Below are 19194 nucleotides of genomic sequence, written 5' to 3' on the forward strand. Positions count from 1 at the left end.
GGGAGGTGAAGAAACTCGTCCAACCTAGTCTAACCTAAGCCACGCAGCTAGTAAATGAGAACCCAGGTTGTCTTGATTCTAAGATCCAAGCTCCTAACTATGCTTTTCTGTTTTACGCCTTCACTTGCACCAAGCCCCTCCTGCAGGTATACATGCACCGCAGCTCCAGTGTTAAGGTGGCGAGTGCAGGCCAGTTACTGCCGTTCACACCCCTGCAAATAAACACAGAAATTACCAGCTGGAGACTATTCTCTAGAATACCCTGCCTCTCTCCTGAGCTTCCTGGGCTAGTGGCAAGTAAGGGATGCAAGCAAAATCCAAGCAACAAAAATGAAAGACACAGACATAAAGCAAGAATTTCAAGGCCTACATCTTGACACCAACTTTGCAGTAGGTACCTTCAAATAGTATATATGCTCCCTTCTCCTTAGTTCTCAGGAGTGGAGCAAACTCATGCTCCTTCTTCTGAAATCGAGATCTGAAAAATGAATGATGCCCCAAACAAACAGAAAACTTGCAGTCTAATTTCACCCAATACTATAGAAAGAGCCAGCCACCCTTCCTCAGAAGCTCAAGCAGAACTTACTTCTCCGGCGACTCCGAGCGGCCCGGGCACTTCTTTCCAGGTGTGCTCCCGTACACGTCGTCCTCATTCTCATCCACGTCTTCATCATCGATGCTTTTCACATCGAGCTTCTGGTACCCAAACTCCCCATTCAAAGACAGAGAATCGATTTTCCATGAGTTGCTGCTCTGACTTCCGTTGGAATTTGGCCCAAAGGGGCTTTCAAAGGCCGTCATGATATTGACCGAGGAGCGGTCGGAGTTCTCCTCCGAGCTTTCCCCCGCCCCAGGGATCTTCTTAAAAACATCCCCGGAGCTCTGCTCGTCTTCCTCGTCATCAAACGAGATGATGTTAGTCACCTTCTTTTTCTTCTTCCTCTCCCTTTTACACTTGGCATCTGGCAAAAGATATGAGATAAGAAAAAGCAGGCAAGATAAAGCAATGATGGAGCCATCCTGCCTCTAGACTGTGGAAAATCTCTACTGTTCTACTAAAAACTAGATCTGAGATAAACTCAGATTTCTTTTAACCCTTGGAAAAAAAATTTGTCTACGGGAGACCAAGCAAAATGGATGTGAGCCTCTACCTCTGATGTGAACATATACGCCCTAGAGCATATATTACAATCATTCCTTCTAAGCAATCCTTCCAAGCACTTTGATTAAAAGGGTGAATCATTATTGAAATGAATTGTATTGTAGCAAACGGAAGTATCTTTGGAAGATACTCTCATGGCTGGGAGATGAGACCAAGAAAATCAGTTTAGGGATTGTAGTCGACAGTTTAACAGCCACAATTCCTCCCAGCCCAGCACGATGCCCCTTTACAGTGGGGCTTTGCTGTCCCCCATCAAGGGTGCTATCTATTTCTCCACCCTCTGGAATCCAGGCTGACTTAGTGCTCTGCTTTTAAGAACAGAATGTGGCAGAAATAACAGCGTGTGAGTTCTAGAGCCTAGGCATTACCCTCATGGAATGCTGCCCTGAAATGACCATGGATGAAGCCGGTCTAGCTTACTGGAGGATGGGAGACCATGTGGGGGAAAACTGAGATGCCCCAGCCAAGAGTCAGCACCAACTCCAGGTGCATGAGTGGGGCCATCTTGAATCTTCCAGCTCAGTCACCAGCTGAATGAGGGAGCCCAGGTGAAACCACCAGAAGAACCATCCTGCCAACCCACAGAATCATAAAAAAATAATAAGTTGTGGTTGTTTGTTTTAAGCCACTACATTTTGGAGCGTTTGTTACACAGCAAAAGCTAACTGAAACAAAAGTCAAGACTGCCTTGGTGACCAGCACTTAGACGAGCCGGTTTGTTCACCCATCTTAATCATCCACCTTGGGTGTGAGGCACTTTGGAGCCGATTCCATAAAGTCAAATCCATCTAAACCAAGGTGTGACATGGTGACGCTTCACCAGTGTGTCCCAACTCTGAGACAGTGTCAGAAGCAGGTTCCCAAAATGGACAGAAAAGATACTCCTTTGGCCAGTTTTTGTTTGCTTGTTTGTTTGTTTGTTTTGTCCATGCTGCATGGCATGCTGGATCCTAGTTCCCTGACCAGGGATCAAACCCGCACCCCCTGCAGTGGAAGCACGGAGTCTTAACTACTGGACTGCCAGGGAAGTCCCAAGATACTCCTTTGGGTATGCAAATTCCAGCATCTCTGGTACACAAAGTTATCAACAGTCCTGTTTCTATGTCATTTGCGTGGGGTCTCTGCTCGAGAAAGAGAGGGCAAGACAGATAAAGCCAGTGTGTACCAAAGACTCCATGGGATTCTGAGTCTTCACCATCATTAATAATTCCAAAGGGATGACCATGATTACTGCTTTGTTTAAGGGATTTGAGAATACCAGGATTAAGCTCTTATACCCAAAATTTCCAATTTTGCTGTTGCAATATTCTGGATGTCCCAGAAAGTTCAAGGGGTACTGTAAACTTCTCACAAAATTGATCAGAACTGAATCAACTTTCTTTGCCTCCTCACAGCCTAGAGTCAAAGCTGACCAACTCCCTCCTTCCCCCGGCCTCCACTTAAATGTCATCCCCGCAACGGTATACATTCTCCACAGCACCCTGAGCTGGGCTTTCACCCCACTTATCAGAAGGATAATTAAAGAAATGAATGGATAAAGGAGTGAAGATCAACTTCCCCTGGCTTCACGTGACCATCACACCCTCCCTTTCAGTTTGCTCTGACTGAGCTGCTGGCTTGGTTACCCTATCATCTTCACATCTCAGGAAGGCTCTCAGATCCCTTTCCAAGTGAATAAGGGTAAGAAAGATAAACACATGGGGACTTCCCTGGCAGTCCAGTGGTTAGGACTCCGTGCTTTCACTGCAGGGGGCACAGGTTCAATCCCTGGCTAGGGAACTAAGACCCTGCATGCCACACAGTGCAGCCAAAAAAAAATTAAAAAGATAAACACAAACATGAACTGAAAATATGAGTGCATCAGATTTCACTCCCCTTGGCGCTTTCAGATGACACAATCTGTCATCCTCACCCGACCCTCTGTCCTCCCCTCGTTCTCGCTCACCGGCACTGATGTGCTTGGACACGACGGGCAGGTGATCGGTCTCCTGCTCAGGCCTGATGAGGATGGAGACAGCCGAGGATGCCGTGATCTCCCTGAAAAGGCTGCTCACTCCTTGCGTGGATTCCTTCAGCAAGGAGGTCACATTCTGCGTGGATTCCTTCAAGAGGTCCGAGACGGTGGGAGCAAACTTACTCTGCCCGTTTAAATCCTTGTTGTCGATGTTAATCGCGAAGAGTATGGAGTTCAGACCTGCCCCCAAAAAGGGAAAAGCCTGGTGTGTCTGCTGTTCAACAGTCACACTCCAACACAATAAACAAGCTGCAGACGTTATAGTACACAAGAGGGTACACACTCGTCTCAAATGGCAATAAAAACCACCCACAAAACTGGGGTCAGGAGATACCCGCTATCACTGGAGTTGAGTCTTTCCAAATTCTCTCCCTATCCGTCAGGAAGACAAATGCAAATAAGAAGTCAACCGTGGGGAGGTTAAGGAGTAAGTTCTGAGGTCGGACTGCCTGGGTTGAATCCCAGCACTGCCACTTACATGCTCTGAGACCTTGGGTCAAGCCATTCATGACCTCTGAGCTTCAGTTTCCTTATTTATAATAGGGGGACAGCAGCATCCCTTACAGAGTATTAAAGACCATCACCCATCGAAAACAGCTCAGTAAGCAATCAAAAAATGTGTACCAGTATCATTACCATTATCACTTTAGGCAAAAACTTGCCCTGGTCTCCTATGGCCCACACAGGACATCATGGTCACCTGACTTTTCCTCATCAATGGACAAGCCTAACGTAACTCTCAGTAGGTGGGACTCAGTGCAAACTTTGAGGGAAGAGAGAAAAAGGAGGCAACAAAGGATGTGGAAGAAAGAAACAAGTTACCCACTTTACCCTTTGAGTGACAGTCAAATGTTAAACAATTTAACAATTCATCAACTAGCATCAATGCAGGGCTTTCATAGTAACAAATCATGTACTTGACTCTTTCTCACATCTCATTCTCTCACAGCCCTATACAGGTGACTGCCGTGCTATCAGGATTCCCACGTCACAGAAGAGAAAAGTAAAGGTAAAAAAGCTCACAGGATCTGCCCCAGGCCACCTGCCAGACAGGGGCAGAGCTAGGCTTCAAAGGCAGGTCTCCTCCCCCAGTTCCCTGGATCTTTATATTACACTTGCAAAGCCACGGCCAAACACCCTCAACCCCATGCTTTCCCAGCCAGGGCACCAAATTCTAGATAAATGGACTCAATTGCTCATCACCACTAAAGGAAGGACAGCGGCAAGTGACTCATTATTAATTCGGTGAGGAGAGGGAAAACCAGAGCATCCCTTGGAGTTATAAATTCACTCCCAGGCAGCCTCTTCTGCTCACCAAGCTTCACAGGAGCCCCCGCCCTTGGCCCTGGCCAGGCTTACCAGCTGCCATGGTAGGAAGCATGCTAGACCTTTCTTCATCCATCACAAAAGCCCAGTCTTCATAAAAAGTGCTGCAAATTGGAAAACAGGGGAAAAACTCTGAACAGTGGTTCTCAGCATCTGTCAGCCAAACAATTCCTACACATGGTTCCCTGGAAAATCCACGCCTGGGTGTCCCAGAGTGGATATACGAGGTCTCTGCTGGGCTGAGGCGTCTGGTTATAAACAAAGGATTGAGCGCACATATCCTACAACTTCCTCACTGGTCCCCTGAGATCTTCAGAGTCCCCTGAGCTTGAAAGTACTGAGATAGGCATGAGATGTACACGTGGTATTTCTGAAGCAGAAAAGGAGAAGGGGACAGACAGAGGGGTGACTTCCACTCAAGCTATGTCTCTAAGAGACAGACAGGAAATCCAAGCCGGCCCACAAGGCCCCCCTGATTGGGTTAATACAAGAAGAGACAATTTCAGTAAGAAATTATAGTTCCATGGCTCCATCAACCAGGGCATTTGTATATAACACCAGCTTGGGCTGCAGCCCAAAAGCCCAAGTTACCCCTGGAAAGGGCTGGGAGGCTAAAAAGGCCCACAGATCTAAACAGCAGTGGGGGAGGAGGGGGACAGAAAGGCCTACAGGTCAGTCCATTGTTCAAGGTCATTCAGCAATAAATGGTACAGCCAGGGCTCCAAAGCAGGTCTCCCAGCCTTATTCCCCAGCTCTTTATCTGATCCCCCGTTAAGCAATAACAAGCAAATACCCTCACCCCTCAGACTTCCCTGCCAGGTCAGAGAACCCTAAACTAACGGAGTCAAAACCCAATTTCACTGAAGCACAGTCAGTGACAGGTGACCTGGAGTTCAGCAAGAGACTGGATACATAACTGCTGAAGCGACTGAATACAACTAACAGAAAGAGAAAAGAAACACATCATTTTCAACATACTCAACCTGGCAAAAATGTCAACGGAAGCACAGACTGCATGTTCAAGGTGGCACTGCAACTAGACCTCTGAGTCCCAAATTCGTGATTCTTTGCAAATTGGAGCCAGTTTTCATGCATGTAAATGAATCTGGTTTTCCCACATCAAGTTAGAGTGGCTAGTGATTCAGGTAAGTTCAACTTTGATTCTTAACAGCTGATTCACTTCAACTGCTCACTCTTACATTCAACCTTGACAATGAGAGCACAACTCTGAGCTACAGCTGTCCCTTGGTATCCATGGGGGACTGGTTCCAGGACCCGCTTCGGATACCAAGATTTGCAGATGCTTATATAAAATAGTGTAGTACAATTGGCTCTCCAAATCTGCAGATTCTGCGTCCACGGATTCCACCAACCACAGATCTTAAACACGGTCCTCAATCTACGGATGGCTGAGACCACAGATGCAGAACCTGGGGATAGAGAGGGCAGACTGCACTTGTAAATGATCTGCTGGAAAGAGCTTCACACACACACACACACACACACACACACACACACACAAAAACTATTATAAGAAACATGAGTATGTTTTCCTTAATGAAAGCTGGTTAATGCTCAGATGTACACACAGACATTCGCAGCCTCCCAACTCAGACCCTAAGCAGCACACAGGTACAGCTGATGCCAGTCGTTCTGGCCCCCATCCCTACCATTTCATATCCACAGGGTCTGAACACACAACCGGACAAGGTACCACAAGCAACATCAATAGGAGAACTTCAAGGGTATCTTTAACAGCCTTAGTGCACAATCCCAGAACACCTAACAAACTACTGGTAGAGAGGTGACCACAAGCAACAGGAGAAACAGAAGAGGAGACTTGAGCCAGGGAACGCACAGCAAGATATGAAATCACGGAAATGCATCACGGCACTGAGGAAACGCCAGCTTAATGAATTAGCTGACACTTCAATGCTGAGGATCTGGGCTGATGTGGAAGTTATTCAAGGGTCCAGGGCAGAATTGACCACTGTCCCTTTGCATCATCAGGTGACACAAAACAACATGTCTAGTCCACCCTTCTCAGAGGGAAAATAACAGCGAGAGAGAGAGAGAGAAAGGGACAGGGAGAGGAAGACAGGGAGAGGAGAAAAAGGTCACAAACACCAGCATACAAGCAAAATGACAGAAAAAATACCAACATGTTAGCAGAGTTATGTCTGTGCAATTTATGAGTGATTTAAGTTTTGTCCCAGAGGGTTCTACAGCATCGTCAAATGTTTCTGAAGGGAATATGGCTGACTGTACTGTCGCTGATACACATTCAATGCCGTCTCCCCATGGCTGTGGGATAACCATACCTCACCCACCCTGCTGAGCTTGCCTGTGGCCATGTAACTTGCCGGCCAGTGAAATATGAGCGGGAGTGAGCATCACAGCGGGCAGAGGCTTTAAGAGCCCCAGAGCTCCGCTCAGCCACAGCCCCTTGTCCTGCCTTGGCAATCAAGAAAGCATATGTAGAGACGGAGCCTCTGTCAGCCTGGGTCCCTGAGATGAGACCTCCCACCCATGACAGACATGCAGCAGGGGGAAGAAATGAACTCGGCTGTCTCAAGCTAATGAGTTTTATACGATGCTTGTTATGATAGCATAACCTGGCCTATACGAACTGACAGAGTGAACTTTATGATCAAGAAAAAAAGAAAACAAAATAAAACGAGATGTTGTTTCATAATAACAAATGACTTGTCTCCCCAACTTAAAACTTCCTTATTTCTTTCCATCAGTTTAGGGTTGATTAACCTCAAAAAAACCAAAAGGAGCTGTACAGTACGCAGCACGCAAGGTGAGACACACCATGAAACTGGGCACTGAACACCCAACATCTAAAGAGAAAGAAATTCTGAATCCGAAAGAAACCCAGATTAAAATTCCAGCAAGTGGGGCGCAGGCTGTGTCCTAAGACAACAGCGCTCTCCACACCCCAGGCCTTAATAATAACAAGCATCTATTGAGTGCTTGCTGCATGCAGCTGTCATGCGGAGGGAGCCCTTTACAGGCATCCTCATTTAGTCTCTGGTCGACTGTCCCCACAGCACAGCTGGACAAGCTGGGGCTGGAATAGGGGAACCCAGCTGCCCCAGATGCAGGCGGGCAGATACTACGACGGTCACCCCTCGGCGCACCCCCTCCCCGAGCCCCTCTGGGGTACCTGAGCCTGCTGTGGTCGGCCAGGAGCATGTGTAGGTAGCGCTCCAGGGAGTGTTCGTTGAGGGCGCAGCGTAGCCAGGCGCGGCCGCGGCCCACGTCCGAGGCGATGTGGCGCAAGGCGTAGAAGCGCTGCAGCTCATGCTTGCTGAGGACCTCCTTCACGTAGAACCAGAACACGGGCTCTGCGGAGACAGTGGGACCGCGCTGTGGGACGTGCATCGTTTGAAGAGGAACACCCTTGGGCAGTTTTTGGTTTTGTTTTTTTTATTGAAGTATAGTTGATTTACCACAATGGAGAAGAACATTAAGAAAAAAAAAAAAAGAATTGTATATATGTCCATGGGCAGTTTTCAGGGTTGTAAAAGAGTTACTTCTTAGCACCAAAAAGGAAGATACCCGAGAGTATATTGAAAATAAAAATGAACCCCCCATCCGCCATCCAGAGGTGACGACCAACATTAACATTTTCAAGTCAGTCTTTTTGCCTGCACTTTGCTTTTTTATACAAAATTGACATCTGTGAGAGCTGAATTATGACCCCCAAAGATAGCCATACCCTAGTCCCTGGAACCTGTGCATGTTACCTTTTATGGCAAAAGAGACTTTGCAGATGTGACAGGTCATGTCATTACAGGTGTGCAGGTGTGTCCTTACAGCAGAATGACCCCTGTAAGGATCTTGAAACGGGGAGATTATCCTGGGTAGTCTCTGGGGGCCTGCCATAATCACAAGTGTCTTTAAAAGAGTAAGGGGGAAGGAAAGCTGATGCAGAAGAGAAGGCAGTGCCATGACCAGGGAAGCACAGCCTGGAGTGATGTGGCCACAGCCAAGGAATGCCAGAAGCCACCAGAAGCCGGAAGAGGCAAGGAACGGACCCTGCCCTGGAGCCTCCAGAAGGAACCAGCCCTGCCATCACCTTGACTTTAGCCCAGTGAAACTGACTTTGGACTTCTACCCTCTATAAGAGAATTAGTTTGTGCTGTTTTAAGCCACAAACTTTGTGGTAATTTGTTAGAGCAGCCATAAGAAATTAATACACCATCACATTGTGTGTTGTATACGTATGTATGTGTGTATATATAAATACACACACACGTAGCTTTGTATCCTGACTTGTTTCTTTTCTTGTCTAGATCACGAACATTTTCCTGTAACATGTAAAGATCTCTGAGAACGTGATTTTTGATAGCTCCCCAGTTAAACACAATTTATTTCAGGACTGTTGGGAACATAATATAATGCCAATTTTCCCTGTATAATGCTTTGGACATCCCTGTACATAACTCACTGTCCTTGTTTCTAGTTCCTTAGGGGAGATTTCCATAGGTCTGAGCAGATTTAAGGCTTTAAGGAAAGCTAAGAAGTTTGTTTTTATCCGTAAAATAGTCATCGTGTCGCCTCACATCCTGCTTTTCTTGTCTACATGCGCACAGATGTTTTTCACAGGTGTAATTCTAGTGTATACCTAATTTTGTAACCAACCTTCGTTACTTAAGGACAGTCATCAACACTTTTCAATGCTGCCCATAATAACGGCAACAACAGCGAGGGCGGCTACTACTTATTGAGCATTAGCTACGTGCCAGCCATTGCACCCAACACTCTCCATCCGACCTCAGTCCTCACAACCACCAAGGCCATCTCCATGTCAAAGACAAGGCTGAGGCCCAGACAAGTGAAGTAACTGGCCCAGTGACACACGGTTTTAAGTGGTACAGCAGAAAGGGACCTCAGAGCTGTCTCCCTGAAAACCACTTCATCACACTGCCTTGCAAAGTGAGGGGCGCTCTGCCTCCTTGAAAAGGATCATGTTCACAACTGCTCGATATCCCGAGGGGGAAACTGCCGAGTCTCTGCTGCCAGACGGGGATTCTAATCCAGGAGCTAAACAGGCTCGGACCCCTCTGAGAAGGTGACAAGAGCTTTGAACCTTCCTTCCAGAAGGATGTGAATACACACATCTCCATAAGCGGGACAGCAAGTTAATAAGCTCACTCTAAGCTTGCAGTTCGGCTCAAGTAGCACAGACTGTACTCCTCCCAGTAGCCACAAGCTGGGCGAGGCTATGGGCCGCCAGGTAGACAAGAAGGACTCGTTCCTAACAAGCTTCCAGTCTAGCAGGCAGGACAACAGGCGAGGAGGTCTTCAGCGGAAGGACCCTGGGCAGGTCCCCTCAACCATGCTAAGCTTCAGACTCCTCTCCCTTAAAGTAAGCCCCAAAGTGCAGAATCACCTAGGGTTACTGGGGTAACTGGAGAAAAGGGGGGTAGAACACGGAGCATGACGTCCAGCCCATGATGACGAACCACTGTTTGCTAAATAATTATCTTTTTATCCAAGAGCATTCATGTTGTTTCCCCTTTTCCTTTTTCTGTTAACAGCATCTAAATGTGTATGTACTTATGAGTGTGTGTGCATCTGTGTATCAAGTCAACCTCTGAAATCATTTAGAATAAACATCTCAGGAACGACTGGTAAAACCACCAGCAGGGCAGTTTACTCAGAATACCTTCTGTCTCAATCCCTAAAAGCCAAACTAATCCCCTTCCGAAACCCATTAGATCAGCCCAAACCGCACAAGTGCAAACAGCCTTCTTTCTACTGGAAGCCTCTCTCAGAATTTGGTAAGAGTACCACTCTGGGCCAGCCGGCTGACCAGCCAAAAACTTGTTTTGTAACCCACCAGACAACCACCAGTACATCCGTCACGATTCCAATCAAGTGACTCTCACCTGCATTGTCTTTCCTTAAAACTGCAGTCACCTCCCTCTGACCTGAGTACACATGACACACCTCAAAGTGTGTTTTCACCTTTCAATTTTGCAAACTGCTTACCGATACAGAATCCTTCTAAAGCCTGCCTGGGTGATGTGCTGACGATCATTATTATCCCAGCAGGGCTCCGCTTCCACTGCCAGAATTACTGTGGTCTATTTAAAGCACAGCTCACCTGCCACTTAACACTTGCAGTGTCCATAATTTACTTTGGGAATATACACTTATCTCTTGTTGCTTTACACAGGAGGCTGATTCCAAAAGTGGGTGAGGGCTTCTGGTTCCCCCAACTCTTTAAAGCCATCTGCCGACAAGAACAAGAGCCAAGAAAGGGGCACTGAGGTGAGCTACCTAGGGGCACCTGCTGACAGAGGATGATGAAAGCACGGGGCCTTTGGCAAAGCTTCTAACAGGCCTCAACTTTAATCGATGCCAAGAATTCAAGAATGCATACTTTGAGGGCAAAATCCCTGGCGCGAATTCTACTTCAGGCATTGCGTGACCTTCGGCAACATAGTTTGTCCTTCATTTTCCTCATCTGTAAAATGGGGAGAACTACATGCCTTTGAGGTTTGCTAAGAGGGAAAAAAAATGAGACAATAAAGCATGATATGAAGTGCTTAGAACCAAGGCAGGCAAACGGCATCCCTTTCCCTTTCTTCTGGCAGCTGCACCCCTCTTTCCTAGGGGAACCGTGTTCCATTTGGTTCCCTGTGAAGTTGCTTTTAGCACTACCAAACTCTCCCTCCCACAGGGGTGGGCAGGTAACCCAAGCTGGTCAACCCCCTGGCCACAGCAGGGCGGGCGCCTCAACTTGCCTCACTCAGCACCCCCTCATCCCGGTCCTGTTTGATATTTTGTGGGACTTTTGCGTGACCTTTGCGGGATAGATTATTTTCTGTATTAACTTTGATTTTTTTTAAATATTGCATGAAAATATTATTTATGTTGATCGCTGAGCTTTTGGTGTTCCCTTAAATTCTGTGGCTGAAGTGAGTGCTTCACTGGCCTCACCCTGGACCACGGGGCCCTCCCCACAACTTCTGCCTGAAATGCTAGAAGAGAAGCCTTGTCTCCCTCCAGAACTGAAGTCAGCAAACAAAGGCCCAAGGGCCAAATTCAGCAACCCCACCCCTCTTTTCGTAAATAAAGTTTTTGTGTTTTTTTAAATTTATTTTTGGCTGTGTTGGGTCTTCGTTGCTGCACGGCCTTTCTCTAGTTGGGGCGAGTGGGGGCTTCTCATGGCGGTGGCTTCTCTTGCTGTGGAGCACGGGCTCTAGGCACGCGGGCTTCAGCTGTGTGGCACGCAGGCTCAGCAGTTGTGGCTCGCGGGCTCTAGAGCACAGGCTCAGTCGTTGTGGCACACGGGCTTAGCTGCTCTGTGGCACGTGGGATCTTCCCGGACCAGGGCTAGAACCTGTGCCCCCTGCATTGCCAGGCAGATTCTTAACCACTGTGCCACCAGGGAAGCCCTGTAAATAAAGTTTTACTGGAACACAGTCACGTCCATTTGTTTACAAGTCACCTGTGGCTGCTTTCCTGCTACAAAGGCAGAGCTGGGACGTTGCTACAGAAACTTATGGCCCACAAAGCCTAAAATACTTACTATCTGATCCCTTAAGGAAATTTGCCAACCGCCGTTCTAGAAGTAGGAACTATAACTGTCATGTAAATCTGGCGCTTCCTGGGTCCATTTCCCCTGTCAGGTAGAGTGGCCCACCTGGGAAAGATGCCAACCCACAGAGAAGCGGAACTGGGAGAGACCAAGGGACAGATGTAGGGGATGCTACTCCACTGGACGCAGCTCAACCCCTAGTTTTCTTGGGTACTTCAGCCAGTAAGTGCCCTTTGGCTGTCACCTGCAACCAGAAGAAGCCTAATGCAGGGAGCTAGGGCAGGTTCTTCAACCATCTGACAATCATTTTGGGGGCCGAGAACATGGCAGGCCCTGAGCAATGCATGCACACATTCAAGGGGTGATGGCATCCCTCAAAAATAAACACACATACAAAAGCACCGCTCAACAATAAACAGAAAACCCAACTACAAGGAGCTAGGCTCCTTGTAAACAAAGAAAGGCTTACTTTTCTTAATTACTTAGGCTGGAGGTAGACAGCTGGTTCAAAGGCTCTGTCATGGGCAGAATCTCTACCCTCTACCCTCGCTGTCTCTGAGGACTGTCTACACTCTGGGTCTCACATTCACAATTGGAGCAGAAGAAAGAGGTTAAGATACAAGTCAGTTCTTGGGAATTCCATGGTTGTCCAGTCGTTAGGACTCTGCACTTCCACTGCAGGGGGCACAGGTTCGATCCCTGGTCGGGGAACTAAGATCCCACATGCTGCGGTGCAGTCAAAAATAAATAAATAATTTTTAAAAAAAGAAGAAGATAAAGCCAGCTCTATCACTCCCTCTTTTCAGGCAAGGATAAGTTACCCCAGAAAAGCACAAGGGAGTGGAGAACATGTCAAGACTGGCTAAATCACTCATGAGCCATGACCTAGAGAAGGACATCCCACAGCCGGAAGCAAAATCAGGGTTCTGTTAAGCCAAAGAAGAAAAGGGGAAGGGATTCTAGGCAGGAAGCTAACAGAGTCAGCCATACATCGTATCAACCATTCCAGGAACAAAAGGCAAAACCAAGTGCTTCCATATTCCAGCCTGAGACCTGGGTGAGCAGAGGTGCCCCCAGATCCCAGTCACACCCCAACCTGCATGAGCCTGACTACAAGACACAAACGCAGGGGCAAAGCAGAGTTTCCAATGAGGGGCTGTGGCTCTGTCACGTGGCCATCGCCCAACCAGCTACAAGACGCCTCCTGGAACTAGAACACAGGGGCTGTGCTTTAACCTGAAGAACACATAATTAAGACTTGTACGAAGTATGTAAACTTGGGACTTTTTTTTTTTTCCGCTTTCTTCAATTGCAGTAAAACATACATAATAAAATTTACCACTTTAACCATTTTTCCGTGTCTAATTCAGCGACATGAAGTACATTCACAAGGTCGTGCAACTATCACCACTATCCATTTCCAGAAATTTTTCATCATCCCAAACAGAAACTTCATACCCATTAAACACTAATCCCCCCATCCTCCCCTCCCACACCCCCTGGTAACCTCTGTTCCACATACTTTCTGTCTCTACAAATTTGACTATTCTAGATTCTACGTATAAGTGGAATCACACAACACGTGACCTTTTGTGACTGGCTAATTTCACTTAGCATGTTTTTAAGGTTCATCCATGTTATAGTAGGTAGCAGTACTTCATTTCTCTTTATGGCCGAATAATATTCCATTATATATAGTATACACCACACTTTGTTATCCATTCATCTGCTGATAGACATTTGAGTTATTTCTACCTTCTGGCTCTTGTGAATAATGCTGCTATGAATATTTGTGTGCAAGTAACTGAGTCCCTGCTTTCAATTTTTTTAGGTATGCATCTAGGAGTGGAATTGCTGGATCGTTTGGTAATTCTATGTTTAACTTTTTGAAAAACCATCAAATTATTTTCCACAGCAGCTGTATCATTTTACATTGATACTTTCTTTTTTGAGTAAAGATGGAATTGTCTTTATTTCTCTGCAACTGAAATTAACTCTGCTATTAAATTTCCTTCCAGTTAGTTTTTAAACTCCCTTCACTCAGAAAAAAACTAAAACTTGCCAGTTAAAGGTAACTTAGCCACTTCCAGTTATTTTTTAATTGTAGTAAAATTCACTTAATATAAAATTCACCATTTTAAGGTGTACAATTCAGAACTTGATACATTTTTTAAATATTTATTTATTTAGCTGCATTGGGTCTTAGTTGTGGCACACAGGATCTTCATTGCCGCTTGCAGGACGTTTAGTTGCAGCATGCAGGATCTTTTAGTTGTGGCATGTGGGATGTAGTTCCCCAACTAGGGATCGAACCTTTGCCCCCTGCACTGGGAGCGCGGAGTCTTAGCCACTGGACCACCAGTGAAGTCCCAGAACATGATACATTTTTAAAGAATGAATATAGATCCATTTTGCTGTACACCTGAAACTAAAGCAGCATTGTAAATCAACTATACCCCAATAAAAAATTTTTTAAAAAAGAATGAATAAATGCACCATGATCTGAGATGTTGGATTGCTTTGGAAGACTTCAGTAGATTTAAACCCCTACACCCCTACTGACTCTACAGAACAAGTGCCAATTATCTTGGTAGAGGTGAAAGGAGATCACAAAAATAAAGCAAGAAAAGGAGAATACATTACCACTTACTGCCCGGACGTGACTGGGCTCCCCACTACCTCTCCACTTCACCTCGTCCCACTCTCCCTGCCACTCACCCTGCAACAGCCTCACAGCCAACAGCCTCAACAGCCAGGTCTCCTGGCTGCTCCTCCAACCAGCCAAGCCTGCTGTACCTCAGGCCCACCCAGCCGTGAGAACAGAAACCACACCAGCTAGCCCACTGAAGGAATTTCAAACAGGACACCTGTTACAGAGCTTTTGGAAGAGCCAGAAAGCCAAACAGGAGATAATGAGGGCACCCAGAGATAACTGACGCCAGAAGGCTAATCCACCCCTAACGCCAGAGGAACAAAAGGTGTTCCCAGGCGCTGTAACCAGGGCTGCAGGCAACAGCTGGACTGTGCAGAGGCACCTGGGAGGAAAGTGGAGGGACGAGGAAGGCCTGACTGGCAGCCACGGGGGACCTCCAAGGACCATGAAGGAAGCACAGCCACAGCTAGAGACACCCCCTGAAGCAGGGCTGAGAGGAAGAGACATTCCAGCTCCCTTCTTCCTCTCACCTGCTGACCGTATCACCACCTCCCACTGAAATGATGGGCAAGGGGACCCGGGAAATAGAGTTTGCAGGGCAAGGGCAGGGAGTCAACTTGAGAGCAAACAAGAGACTGACTGCTACACGCTTTTGAACCTGTTGAACCGCCTGGGATTCCTTCCCCCAATAACAGGATGGCTAATTCCTTCGCTTCCTTAGGTCTCTCTTCAAATGTCCCCATGAAGAGGTGTCTCTGACCACTCTACAGAGAAGGGGAAAAGCTCCACCGTGGTAGACTGCTAGCTGCTCATCCAAATCTATCCTCTCTTCCACCTGAATCTGCAGACTGACTACACATCCCAGCCTGCTCTGCAGGGGCCAGGTGACTCTCAGGTGCCACTACTCCCTGGCATCCTTCACCAGCCCGATTCACTCATGTCTGTCAGCTGTCTGGCCCCTGTGATCATCTGAAGGCTGAGTTCCCAGCTCTAACACCTCAACAGAGCGCACCTGGCCTTCACCCACGTGACACAGGGGCCTATGGTACCTCCTTTATGAACAAGTGGGAACTTTCTCCACCATTCTAAAACCTGCGCCCTGTTTCCTTTTAGGGGTACTCCATCCTCTGCGCAAGAGCCATTTTCATGCTGACAGAAGCAAAGCAAAGTGTCCATGACACCAACAGGCTGGATAATAACTCAAAACTGACAACGCCGAAGCCAGGTCTGAGTCTTAATTTACAGGACATCAAGATTAAATACCTGGGACTTTCCTGGTGGCGCAGTGGTTAAGAATCCGCCTGCCAATGCAGGGGACATGGGTTCAAGCCCTGGTCCGGGAAGATCCCACATGCCGTGGAGCAACTAAGCCCGTGCGCCACAACTACTGAGCCTGCGCTCTAGAGCGCCACAACTACCACTGAAGCCCGCGCACCTAGAGCCTCTGCTCTGCAACAAAGACAAGCCACCGCAATGAGAAATTCTTGCACCGAACAAAGAGTAGCTTCCGCTCGCCGCAGCTAGAGGAAGCCCATACACAGCAACAACAAAAAAAAACCCAACGCAGCCAAAAATAAATTCATTCATTTTTTAAAAAAAAAAAAAGATTAAATACCTCTGAAACAGCCAGAGGTCCCCTTCGGCCAAGAGGCATCAGTCTGGCTACAACAAATCCTAATATGCTGGGACAGTTTCATCCCCCTTAATAAATGGCCACTGGCCCAAGCCCTCAGCCACTCCAGCAGTCAAGAACCCTCCCAGGACCCTATGGACATTGCCCAAATCCAGTGACTCATGGGTTAACACCTCGCCCGTGGGGGACAGCGCTCTGGCCCTGGCTCCCTCCCTAAGACCAGCACTTCCCCACCAGCTGCTGAACATTTTTATCGCCACCCTGGACATCTTCTCTGCCCCTTTGGCAGACATCCTCCCAACTCTCTTTCACCAGAACTAGCTGATTTTCAAGTTAGCGAATTCAACAGAGAAACACAAAGAGGGAACTGAAAACATGATAGGGATGGGAGGGTGAGGGAGTGGACTTCCCCTCACGATCAAAAGGATAGGTCTGGGGTTCTCCTGGCACATGCAGCTTCCTCTGCAATCAATTTTCTACAGAAATGAAACTGTTACCCAAGGTACCCCGGTGAAGCAAAATATAAATTCCAATTTCAGTTAAATGCAATCAACCACTTTCAGAAATCCCCCCTGAGGATCAAGGAAGTAGGTTTCTCTAATTTTACAGTTGGGGCTATATTAATACTAATACCACCTGCTTTCAACTGTGAGGATGTACAGACGGAAGGGGGCGGGGTTTGGCATCCCAGGAGAACGAGCAGCATGACCTGACATCTGGGTCCTCGAGTCATTATTCTGAATGTAGTTGCAGGCTCCTTGCAATACACTGGAGCTACAAATGTGAGCAAGGATGGACCCAGTCCCTGACCACCGAGAGAGGGAGACAAGAAAACGGTGGTGCCACACAGAGGTCTGGTGAGAAGAGGACTCAGGACCATTGCAGGATGGGGGAGGGTCATCACCGATCGGAGGGGCACCATCCAGCTGAACTGGTAGGAAGCTCATGAAATGACTTTAGAGAGAAATCTGAAACTTCAAGAGACAATAGATCAAAACCAGGATGAGGGCTTCTCTGGTGGCGCAGTGGTTGAGAGTCCGCCTGCCGATGCAGGGGACACGGGTTCGCGCCCCGGTCCGGGAAGATCCCACATGCTGCGGAGCGGCTGGGCCCGTGAGCCATGGCTGCTGAGCCTGCGCGTCCGGAGCCTGTGCTCCGCAACGGGAGAGGCCACAACAGTGAGAGGCCCGCGTACCGCAAACAAAACAAAACAAAACAAAACAAAAAACAGGATGAGACACCACTTCACACCCATTTGAGTAGCTATTATCAAAAACACAAAAAATTACAAGTGTTGGTGAGGATGTGGAGAAATTGGAACCCTTGTGCATTGCTGGTGGGAATTTAAAATGGAGCACCCCGGGCTTCCCTGGTGGTGCAGTGGTTAAGAATCCGCCTGCCAATGCAGGGGACACGGGTTCGAGCCCTGGTCTGGGAAGATCCCACATGCCACGGAGCAACTAAGTCCGGGCGCCACAACTACCGAGCCTGCGCTCTAGAGCCTGCAAGCCACAACTACTGAACCCCGCGTGCCTAGAGCCTATGCTCAGCAACAAGAGAAGCCACCGCAATGAGAAGCCTGAGCACAGCAACGAAGAGTAGCCCCCACTCACCACAACTAGAGAAAGCCTGCGCACAGCAACAAAGACCCAACACAGCCAAAAATAAATAAATAAAATAAATAAATTTTTAAAAAATTAAAAATAAAATAAAATGGAGCACCCAGTACAGAAAACTATATGGTGGTTCTTCAAAGAATTAAACATAGAATTACTGTATGATCCAAAAATTCCACTTCTGAGTATGTAACCAGAAGAATTGAAAGCAGGGACTCGAACAGTTATTTGTACACCCATGTTCGTAGCCGCACTTTTCACGACAGCCAATAAGTGGAAGCAACCCAGGCGTCCATCGACAGATGAGTGGATAAACAAAGGTGGTCTATCCATACAATGGAATAGTATCCAACCTTAAAAAGGATGCATGAAACTTGAAGAAATTATGCTAAATGAAATAAGCCAAATACAAGAGGACAAATATTGTATGATTCTACTTATATGAAGTTCCTAAAGTAATCAAATTTATAGAGACATAAAGCAGAGTGGTGGTTGTCAGGGGCTAGTGGGTGGAGAAAATGGGGCGTTATTATTTAATGGGGGCAGGGTTTCTATTTGGGAAAATGAAAAGGTTCTGGAGATGGATGGTGTGATGGTTGTACAATGTGAATGTACTTTTATGCCTTTGAACTGTACATTTAAAAATGGTTAAAATGGTCATTTTTATGTTATGTATACTTTATGACAATTTTTAAAAGAGAGGGAGAAAAAAATAGAAGTTTGAGCAGTTATGGGGGAAGGAGGAGGAGGAGGCTGAGAGGAAGCCCGAGAGGCTGGTCAGGGGACCTGGGTGAAGGGCAGAGCCATTCACTAAGCAAGGAACACAGGAGCAAACATGGGGGTGCGATAGGGATGAGAATTCAGTCATGCAGACCTTGACAAGCCCATGGTACATCCAAACAGCGACACTCAAGAGGAAGACCAGGAGTGATCTGCGGGAGGTGTAACTAAGAGTAATCGACACACAGAGAGCAATTTTCACCGAGGAATTCAGACAGTATGTGTAGAAACAGGAGTCAACAACAGAATCTGAGGATAAATAATATTTAATGTTTGAGGGTGTAGAAGGGATATGCCAGGAAGGATCTGCAAAGAAGTAGAAAGTATGCCCAGAGGTTGTGGCAACACAGAAGAGAGGGGGAGACAAAGTGTCAAGGTCAGAGGTGCCAAAAGGCTGCTGAACAGATAAGGAAAGTTACAGTTAAATTTTACAAGACAGGCACCTCAAT

At 47.1% G+C, this 19194-nt stretch overlaps 1 protein-coding gene across 6 annotated transcripts in view; it reads right to left on the reverse strand.

Moving 5' to 3' along the window:
* Window positions 1-19194, reverse strand: part of SNX29 (sorting nexin 29) — a 552359-nt gene that overhangs the window by 482166 nt on the left and 50999 nt on the right. For 5 of the 6 annotated variants that reach the window (XM_067706614.1, XM_067706617.1, XM_067706615.1 and 2 more), the window contains 4 exons: window positions 7675-7855; window positions 4536-4606; window positions 3108-3356; window positions 587-962 (listed from right to left, as the gene is read on the reverse strand). In XM_067706614.1, coding sequence (XP_067562715.1) covers window positions 587-962; window positions 3108-3356; window positions 4536-4606; window positions 7675-7855 — 877 coding nt within the window. The remainder of the gene's footprint in view (window positions 1-586; window positions 963-3107; window positions 3357-4535; window positions 4607-7674; window positions 7856-19194) is intronic. The other variant, XM_067706618.1, reaches the window with a different exon arrangement.

Source organism: Pseudorca crassidens, chromosome 15, assembly GCF_039906515.1.
Source record: "Pseudorca crassidens isolate mPseCra1 chromosome 15, mPseCra1.hap1, whole genome shotgun sequence".
NCBI lineage: Eukaryota > Metazoa > Chordata > Mammalia > Artiodactyla > Delphinidae > Pseudorca > Pseudorca crassidens.